The following is a 10,746-nucleotide window of genomic DNA, read 5'->3' as shown; positions in this document are numbered from 1 at the left end:
GGAAAACATACCTTTGTTGTGTTACTGTTTAAATCAAAGCTTTTAATGACATGTTCAGTATAGATATAAGTCAGTGTATTGTCTGGATCCTTTTAGTCCAGATTTGATTTTGGGATGCTCAGGTGGTGAACACGTTTTTTTTTACTTGAGCTTTTAAGAAAGGTTTATTTCTATAGTTAATATTTGTATAAAAAAGAAAAAACATGTTTACCAAAATGTCAAACATTTGCTTTAAGCGTGCTTGTGCGAGTCTTACTTGATGGATTTGATCCACTCCTCTTTCTCTTCCGGCGTGGGCGCTGATATCCTGTACACCACGTGGTTTCCCTCGACGACACGCCCATCTGCCTCCGTCTTGCAGGCTTTGATCACCTGGCCCTTGTGGTTAGGTTTATAGAGCTCGAAACAGTTCTGGAGAGCGGACAAAGAGAACGGCTTCAATTATGTAATACTGTTAGAGTTGACAGCACACTGACCAATGCCTGTACTTTAGACATCCAATGAACACTATAACAGAGGAGAATAGACTCTTGACATATGATCTACAGGTGAGGTCTTTAAAGAGGCAACACTCACAGGTTTCCTGGGCTCCTCCACCTCCCTGATGCTCAGATTCTCCAGCGGGATAATCCCACGAGGCTCTTTGTCCTGAAGGAGAAACGTGGAAGAAGAAAAACAACCAAGTAAATACAAAAAGAGAGTTTAATAAACGGCAGGAAAAAGCCAGCAATCAAGAAAGAATATCAGAAAGGTGGCATGGATGAAAAAATAAGGAATCTGACTAACAAAAGGAAAGATGAAAATAGAGCAGTGGAAAAACATATGGGACATGTTTTGCCAGCATGGAAATCAACCTTGCCCCCACCCTCATCCTCCTCTTATCCTTGCTGCTCTTTAACGGAGCAGATAATGTTTGTGTGGAGCAGTCAGACCAGAGGACGGGACATAATGATAGTGTCCTGCAGGATAATACCAGGGTAGAGAGAGGACAGTGCTGATGTAGCAGCTAGCGGGGACACACAGGCAATGATAAAGTTCTTCAACGAGGCACATTTATACTTATTCTTACGGAAAGTGACACGGATAGACAAATACCAACTCACATGGGGACACTATAAAGACAAAAATGTAAATGAAAACACACAGAGGGCTGATCCAAGTACTTTTTGGGGGTAATTTTCCACATGTACTAGGGGCATTATTAACGTCAACTGACTAACATCAAAGCATTGCTAAACAGGCTATCGGCAGGTTAAATTCCCTTGTTTTACACAATATTTATTACAATACAAAGTGTTTGTTATGGCATCCCGAAATTCAGAATTGTCCTCCCATCTGTATTTGGAAACGTCACAATATTCATTACATTTATCTTCTTCAAGTCATCATCTTTAGAGACCCAGAGAGGCTCTTCACAGATCAAAACATCATCATGCAACACTCACAGTTGTGTATTCGAAGTAGTAGAGGCAGTTGTCAGTCAGGATGAACCACCTTCGCTTCCAGGTTTTCACTCGGCCCCCTGACAGGAAGAGGAAGAGGAGACAGGAAGTCACACAAATGCCACAGTGACAGACTGGCTGTCTCCCATCAGGAAAAAGAGCCGGGATGTGACACGCAGTAACGAAGCCCACCACCATCCACTTGGTTATTTTGTATGCATTATATAGATCTTATGAATTATTACTTTATGTATTTTTCTTACTAGCACAGACCGCCTGCCCTGTTATAAACCATGAAAAAAGACCAAACAAAGCACTTTAAATAACTGCTTCAACATGTTTGTTCATTAGCTCATTGCTATAATTGAATTTCCTGTGTAAGATAGGCTGCTCCACATCAACCACATGATCCTGTCATGTGGTGATTAGACACACATTAATACTTAAATGTGCTTAATGCCCAGGACATGCCATTGAAGGTTTCAACAGTTTATGTATCTATGCATATGATCAAACCTACACATAAAGGAGGCTTTCATACTATCAAACAAAGTTTAATATTGTGTACTACTTTTTAGATTTTATGATTTGGTTGGATGTGCAAATGTCAACGTGCTATAAAGAGAAAGTCACTTTCCAAAGTATACAGGCAAGCCAGTTTAGAGAGAATGTAATAGTAGGTGACTACAATCAACCACCACTATCTCTTCTAACTTGCAGCTTTGTTAAATGATGACTCACGCAACTGATACATTATTGCCGACTTCGCTTATTCAAGGCAACAGGATAAAAGCCCATTGGCTGTAAGGAGCGGTGAGCAAACAACACTTGATATGAACCTAATGCGGCACCTAAAGCACCCCTGAAGGAGCATACATGTAGACATATAAGCCCAAAAACACACACACGACACCCCAGAGCAACGTGTTGGTTTCTGCAAACTACATTTAAAAAAAAAGCAAAGACTGAGAGCGAGTGCTAATGTCCAACAAGTTGGTTTGAAGCGGGATTCAGCCTCTGGCAGTGACTGCAGCGTTAGAGGAAAACAGAATTAGCTGACACTGAGGAAGCTTTCCTGGTGGGAGATACATGTATGATGTGTGTGCATGTGAGCTGTGAGAAAGACAATCTAATGCTAAGTTTACACACACACATGCACAAAACTTGAATCAAAACATGTCACAAGCACTTTCTGATCATTTCCTGTGAGCATGCTTTGACCTAACATTCCTGATTAGTTATTCTCAATACTAACCACAACACAACACAACACTTTTCAATGCAGCATTTCCTTCCTGTTTTCGTGCCTCCTCACATGAGCCTATATGGGCCACACATAATTACAAAGCCGGGTTTCCTAACATTTCAATAGACTCTGGGTATTGAATAAGCGTGGCCAAATTTCCGCTCAGTGTACAGAGAGATTTGCTAAAAAAAAACCTGCATTTAGTCCTTCACATCCTCAAGGGTTTATTTTTAGCGAGTTAAATTAGAAATATTATAGCGAGAACTGGTGCGGGAAATGACTCCAGGGAGGAATTGTACTAGAATGTAATCATGTTAGGCCTGTGAGCCACAATGGGGCTATTTGCATTCGTACTCACTGGTATGATGAGACTACAGAGACGCTACACAGAGTGAGAGGAATGTGCAGATCGGAGCCAGGTGTGTGTGTGTGTGTGTGTGTGTGTGTGTGTGTGTGTGTGTGTGTGTGTGTGTGTGTGTGTGTGTGTGTGTGTGTGTGTGTGTGTGTGCGTGTGTGTGTGATTATAGTAATAAAACTGATCACCTGCAGTGAAAGTTTGCACTTTAACCTTTAAGGAAATGTATCCTGGCTGTTAAACAGTTTTATGTTCACAGTATATCAATCTCTAACAACAATTAAAAGTGTTTAAAAAAATACTTAAATGAATCTCTTTTATGTGGTGTGAGAGCAGAGCGAGGGAGCGAGGTCCAAATCAAAAACATGTGTTAACAAACCGGAATAAATGGCCAAAAAAAAACGATTACCTCATTAGGAAAGCATGCAACCACATCTAATTACTGGCACGTATAGAAAACAAATAGCTAAAGCATGTGTTCCTTCCCAAAGTACATCATGTCGATGTGCACGCAATCAATAAAAATCATGCCTGTAACTTTTTGTTCACACATACCGTCAAATGTTTTGCGGTGAGATACACACACCTTATACATGAATATCCTAGTGTGAGGTAGTGTAGGGCAAGTGAAAAGCATGTCACCTTGTTTTACTGATGTTCAGGCTACAGTTTCTCATAGATAAATCTTCTTTCATCAACACCAACTGGTCAAGGCAATAAACAACCCAGAGTCACTCTCTGTAGGTTCCCACCACACTCTACTCTGTGCACTCTGTTACTGTAACACTCATAACTGCATAACAAAGCAGATAAGAACTAATATAACTTTGAATACAAGGGACAAGAATGCACATCTTTAAGGTTAACATAAAAAAATCGATCACCTCCCAAGTTGATTTGGTTCTTATCGCCCCAGGCTAAGCCTTTCCACCAAATTTCTTAAAAATCGGGCAAGTAGCGTTCTTTAATCCTACTGATAAACAAAGCAACAAAGCAGAAACATAACCTCCTGCTTATAATAAAACAAAAACCACAACAACAGCAACTGCTTGAGTGACAATATATTGAAATAAGTTCTGCAGCTTTTCAGATTAGGATAGCAGAAATACGGCAACTTAAAACATCATTGAATGTGTGCATAAGTGTGTATGCGACTTCATATGGGTTCATAAATAAAAATACTGTACACCCAATGAGTTTTATGCATCTAGACTAATAATTTATTGTCTTTTATTGTGATTGTAGTAATGTGTTTTTATGATTGTAGTATTTATTACATGTACAGCACTTTGGCCCGACCAAAAATCGCTTTTAAATGTGCTTTATAAATAAACTTTGATTTGATTTGATTTGATTAGACTTAAATAATAAAGTGTAGTACCATCTTGCAACACTTGTTTTGAAGTGTATGAATTGTATCTTTCTCTGCCACACAAAATGTTATGATCTGTTTTATTTCACTGCATTTAAAACAGGATACATCACGTTAGAGAGCATGAGTGATATTTACCTCACCCTGCTGTGAGAAAAGAGTCACAGTTGTAATGAGGATAAGTGGGAGAGTAACAAAATAAAGTCATCCAGGATGTCTTTCACTCAGCAGGGGGAATGTGCAGAGACACAAACACACACACACACATACATAAGCACTAACCTAATTTAAGCAGCCAGCCCTCTCTGTCTGGGTTGAAGAATGTGTGCGTCAGGTCATTCCCATCATCCTCTGGGATCTTAAAGGGTTCGCTCTTGATGCTGTCGAATAGATTCTGGACGGACAACAACGAAAACAAAAAGAGAGGTGCATTAAAGTTCACATTTACACTCCCAGACTTCCTCTATCTCAAAACATTCAACCCATTCTTTAGATGAATGACTCTGGGAGCTTTAACAAAGTGTATTTTTCTACTTATAACAAACCAAGGGCACTTTGGTAAAGACATCAGCGTACACTATGTGTGGATGGATGAACTTGCTTTTATGCACTTTTTCTTTGAGAGATCACAAAAGATTATTTGCATCAGTATCAGGGGAGAAGATGCAATTCTGCTGAGCTGCAACATCTCAATTAGTGAAGCGTGACTCTCTGCTTTGCAAAGAGAGACATTCCTATAGGTTTGTTTAACCATGCGGGCTCCATTGGATACATTTGTCATAGCTAACAGACTAATAAAGTCAAAGCTCTTACCCTGAGTAGGTCCTCTGGGAGGTCTCCCCCCTCATTGATCCCTCTGTTCATGGAGATGAAGCGCTCCACGGGGGGCTTGTCTCTGACGTTGGGATTGTGCAGGCTTGTGTTCAGCATAATGATGGCAAATGATAGGACATAGCAGGTGTCTGTGGAGGTAATTATACAGTATGTGTCATTGGGAAATATACAATACAATGCAACCCCACATCTGTGTGTGCGTGCGTGCGTGCGTGCGTGCGTAAGGATTTCTCTTCTGTTTAAGCTAGTGATCTTTTGTCACTAGGTCTATCTATCGAGCAGTTTCTACATTTTCTTTTTTAAATTCAAATGTAACTTGTAAGTCTTTTCTAAAGTATTGATATCATAATATAAATAACAAAACAAGAGCACACACTCAAATATTTATTTTCACAATGTGAGCTCTTATCAATAAGTGAGCTCTACAGTAGAAGGTATTTACCTTTATTATAATGGTATTGAAATTATGGCAGAAATGATTTATGATTTATTAGACAGAAATCCATCAAAAGATTTCTTACCACAAGTTAGGACTCTGCCTAATAAAAAGGAGAGTTTAATCAACAAAGAGCCCCCTATTGGAGCCCACCAAGGCCTTTGGAAGTCTCTGCAGTCATGAACACACACCCAGACAAACACACACAAATTCTTCTGAGTCCACATCATAACTCATGCTAACCATCGTCAATCCCATCCATCCACACACTAACCGCCCCAGTAAGCATTGCTGCTCTGTAATTTATGACCCTGAGCCATCGGTCCTGAGAGATGACCAATAACTAAGTCAGGGTGTGTCACCACTGCACCACATTAATATTCATGACCTGAGCTGTCACCCACGTCCTCTTCAAGGCTCCCCGCGGTATACACAGGAGCAGCAGACCATGTGCGAAGGGCCGAGACGCCACTAATGACCAAATTGACCAGTGATCGATTTCATTATCACTGCAGGAGCCACGGATAGTGATCACACTGCGATTACTGAGGAAGCTGCTAACTATGCTGCAGAACAAAGACGTTTATGACTGTTGGTCTACTGTAGTTATGATTCTCTGAATGCAGATACCTATGAAGTCAGAAGGTGTTAATATTCTCCAGTGTTTAAAGAAGAGTTTCCAGGGTTATGGACACATGCTAAAGATTTACGAAGCTTGAACAGGTCCAGATGTCTAGGTAAGACAGACAGTCAGAAACATTGATCCGAGGCTGAGGTGGTCTAGCTGGCCCATATTATTTGTCCTGGACTGTCTACAGTAGCTGAGTCTGACTGATGTGTGTGTGTTTGTGTGTGTGAGTGCGTGTATGAGAGTGTGTGTGAGTGGTACCTGTGGACTGGAAGACGCCAGGATTGCATTGGCAGTACCTGGATGCAAACGCCTCCATCATACGATCAATCTTCTGGGCTTCGCCAGGAAGTCTGAAGCTCCACAGAAACTGCCTACAACGGCAGAGACAGAGAGGGATAATGGAGTTACAGATCATACACAAATATGATGAAAATATATTTAACAGTATGTGGATATTCAATGGAAATGTAAAAATCCCACTGAACAGTAAGCTGACTTTCTTTACATTGACTTTAAAAAGTGATTGTTTGTGTTTAAAAAGGTTTTAAGGTAACGTCAAACTGAATGATTTGGCTACAACATAAAAAGCCTCTTTTTACTGACTCTTAAACAGGAAGTTGTACTTTCTAAAACAATGTTATGGAAAGTACTGCCTGGTTAATTTCATATCAAAGTTAATGTTAAGTCACACATGTAAAAAGCATTTAAATCAACATCTGATTCATAGTCTATAAATACTAAAAGAAACATAGAAAGCTCACATCGGCCATAGTCCATCAACTGGACAATTGGTAATTGTAAATAAACAATTCCTGAAATCATAAACATTGCGAGAAACCAATGCCATCATCATTTAAAATGAGACCACTGTGTTGATGCAGTGGGAATGCCAATGCAAAGACCTTCAGCGTAATAATATCTGCAAAGAAGTTGTCATAAATCCCCTTTTCAGTTTGATTATTTGACTATGCAGATTATTGAACATGAAACTCAAACAGGACTTCCTGGATCACATTTCATTTCCTCTCCAGCAGCTTTTTAGGAAGACACCCGCACCTGCATTTCCTCTAACACATTTCTACATTTGGTCGATAACTCACCGTAAGGCTTGTACGAGGTTGAGGTCTGCAAACTCATGAAGCTCCACAAACGCCTGGAGGACCTTGAGGTTAAAGTCATCCCTGGAGGGTCACACATGTTTAACCATTTACACTCTTTCCATTCAAACAGAAACAGAAAAAACAGACACTGCACGATAAATACGGGATTCATTTCAGAAATGAAGTTCAGTGATTTCATAGGTTTTGGGGATTAAGGTAGAAAGTAAATGCTGCCGTGTCACAGCACCAGTGTCAGACAGAAAGTCACTGTGTTTGCAGGCTGCATGAAATCCCAGTTGTTTATCCCCATTGATTCCCCTTCGATAAGAACCACATGTCAGCTCAGTTATTTTACTGGCACCATTTACCGCCGCTGCTCCGCTCCATAAATCCAGACCACCAATTTCCTGGAGCTTTATGCCCCGGTCTAAGCACATGCAGGGCAGATCTGACAGAGAGAGGAAAAAGAGGTGGAGGAAAAACAGAGATCAAAACTGGAGAGCTCACCGTTCCCCTAAGTAGTCCCCGATGACTGTTTTGTTGAGCCCCTCGCCTTTGTAGAGGAACTGAGAGACGTCCTCTGGAGTGTGCTGCAGAAGATCGTTCTCCAGAAGAAACTGGATCCCCTGTTTTAAAAAAGAAGTGCACACTTGCACTTTAGTTTCCTCTTTTGGTCTGTTTTAATAGACCTGATGGATGGTTAAGCTATATATTAAAGTTTGATTCAATGCTTAGAAGTGTAATTCAACAGCAACAGTCTTATTGATTTGAACAATTATTCATTTAGGGCAAACCTTTTTAGGGTCCATATTGAACTTCTTCCTCCCCATGGCGATCTGTTTATTTCTTTGTGTTGTCTTACTGCAATAAGAAACACACAGAAACATATATTTCATGACAGTTAAGGGTGTGGTACACCCAGGATGCTTTGTTTGTTGAATCGGTCACTTTAGGGTGGGTTCATCCAGGATGTTGCATAAGTGACTTTGTTTATCTACTACTCTTTCAACAAAGACTGAGTACAGTGGGTTAAACCTGAAAAAAAGATAAACGTGACTGCATGTGACTTAGCATCACCTCTGCAGTTTAACACATCCTGCAGCCATTTGGATGTTGCTCTTCTTTAAAAACACATTTTGCATGCGGCCCTCAGGGAAATCCCCACCTTTGTGTGTCGGTGCATGCTCCCTACGCTTCCTCTGTGATCAAAATAGCCCAAACCCCTTTGCCAGCTGCACCTGAGACACAGCCTCACTCCACCTCATCAACCAATCGAATGAGAGCCTTTGAATACAGACCGTTTGTCTAATGTTTAGTCAAGGGACTGTCCCGCTTCACTCCTCAAACAAAGAGGGCGTCACACACACCCCCACACACACACACACACACACACACACACACACACACACACACACACACACACACACACACACACACACACACACACACACACACACACACACACACACACACACACACACACACACACACACACACACACACACACACACACACACACACACACACACACACACACCACACACACACACACACACACACACACACACACACACACAACACACACACACACACACACACACACACACACACACACTACAGTAAGGCTCCACCCAGAGCAAAAACATCGTTGGCTTTGAAGAGCAATTGAGGAGGCAATATAACAACATAATGGACTAGTATTGAAACATTTGGTCAATAACTCAATCAAATCTGACTGAAACAAATCCACAACATTGACAATAGTTCATTATTGGTTTAAGTCAAGCAGTCTGCCAAACATTTGTTGATTCAAGCTAATCATATGTGAGGATGGGTTAATTTTCACAGTTTAGTTTTGGAGTTTCAGACTGTTAATCATGAAAAAACAAAAAAAGTGAAGACATCCCCATTGGCTCTGTAAAATAATGATAGCTGGTTTTTCACTATGATATGACATTTCACAGAAAATAAGAATTCTGATAATTGATTAATTGTTTAAGGAACATTTCTAGCAAAAAACGGCGAAAAATGTGCTGGTACATGTGCTTGCTGATTGATATTATTTTCGGATTTATTTCATTTTATATAATATTTGACTGAACTTATGAGGGTGTTGGCAAAATGAATATGTCTGAATATGTCCTCTTCGGCTTCGGGAAATTGCTGTGGGCATTTTATTGATAAAAACCACTAATCCAGTAATCAAGAAGATAATCAGCAGTTATAATGTAAAACACTCACCTCTCCCCCACGCAAGTAAGCTGCTCAATCTCAGTCATTACCTCGGAAATCTCAAACTTCAGCCGCTGCAGAGAAAGATACAAAAAATGAACGACTATGATTTGAGCTTTAATAATTCTAATAAAAAGACAGAGGAAGACACCATAAATCTAGCAGCAGCTTTGAAGAGGTTCATGTAAAGGTTACATACCATTTAAGGGCATCCTAATGACAGCTTTCCTTATAATTAGGGCTGGGTGATTTAGTTTTACTCAATATTACAAAACCATAGTAAGATAGATAGACAAGGATTATCTGGCATTATAAGATGATGGACAGTTGGGAGGCTTAAGTCTTTTCTGATATATGGACTCATACATTTGTTCAACTAATGTTTAATGCCAATAACTTTGTTCAGTATTACATCATGTATGTCTTCAGACAACACATTTTAATAATAGTACCCAGCCCTACCTACGATAACAAAGAAAAACATCATGCTTGGACCGTTACTCACTTCAATATCATCAAGAAGCTCTTTTTTCCTGCGTCGTATGTTCGACAGCTCATCTCTTTCCTCCAAAGACAGGTCCTGGGGTACTGGAAAATACAGGGAGAAGGGAAAATTTAAGAGCATGTGTGAGTAAGAGAGGCGCACGTTTATGAGGATGGATTAAATTAATTCACCTTCCGATCAGCCAGTCAGTCACAGGGATTTAGTGCATACCTGTTCCCTGAGTCCATCCCAAAGACATTACTCATGACCTGAATTAATACACTAACAGAGAGGCGTTCATACACTCTCTGGTAAGTTAGTAAAGGGGAATTCAATACATTACAATGTTTCCTAAAGCATATTTTGTTCAATGGCAGGTGGATTTAACCAATTCTCCAATCACCAATAATACAGTAAAAAACATTATAATCTATTAGTGTACAATACCAGTTAACTACTTAAATATATCGTCTCAAAAGTCTGACTGGACAATCTAAAGTTTTCTGAAAGGCCCGTCATTTGTCGTCTCAAGACTTTGATTATTTTTATGGTTGGACATTCTTTTTTCAGAGCGAAGTGCTGACGTGAAACATTATGTTGAGGCTCAGATCACG

At 40.1% G+C, this 10,746-nt stretch overlaps 1 protein-coding gene across 3 annotated transcripts in view; it reads right to left on the bottom strand.

The window, feature by feature from the left end:
• cyth3b (cytohesin 3b) overlaps positions 1 to 10,746 on the bottom strand; it is a 31,809-nt gene that overhangs the window by 3,456 nt on the left and 17,607 nt on the right. For 2 of the 3 annotated variants that reach the window (XM_034143329.1, XM_034143328.1), the window contains exons 2-12: positions 10,154 to 10,236; positions 9,658 to 9,722; positions 8,211 to 8,277; positions 7,924 to 8,042; positions 7,417 to 7,497; positions 6,575 to 6,687; positions 5,229 to 5,377; positions 4,698 to 4,809; positions 1,446 to 1,522; positions 577 to 648; positions 257 to 411 (exon numbers count right to left, since the gene is read on the bottom strand). In XM_034143329.1, coding sequence (XP_033999220.1) covers positions 257 to 411; positions 577 to 648; positions 1,446 to 1,522; positions 4,698 to 4,809; positions 5,229 to 5,377; positions 6,575 to 6,687; positions 7,417 to 7,497; positions 7,924 to 8,042; positions 8,211 to 8,277; positions 9,658 to 9,722; positions 10,154 to 10,236 — 1,093 coding nt within the window. Of the gene's footprint in view, positions 1 to 256; positions 412 to 576; positions 649 to 1,445; positions 1,523 to 4,697; positions 4,810 to 5,228; positions 5,378 to 6,574; positions 6,688 to 7,416; positions 7,498 to 7,923; positions 8,043 to 8,210; positions 8,278 to 9,657; positions 9,723 to 10,153; positions 10,237 to 10,323; positions 10,395 to 10,746 lie in introns of those variants that run through there. The other variant, XM_034143330.1, reaches the window with a different exon arrangement.

Source organism: Trematomus bernacchii, unplaced genomic scaffold, assembly GCF_902827165.1.
Source record: "Trematomus bernacchii unplaced genomic scaffold, fTreBer1.1, whole genome shotgun sequence".
NCBI classification, from domain to species: Eukaryota; Metazoa; Chordata; class Actinopteri; order Perciformes; family Nototheniidae; genus Trematomus; species Trematomus bernacchii.
Note: the sequence above shows the minus strand (reverse complement) of the source record. Positions and strands in the feature narration are given on the sequence as shown.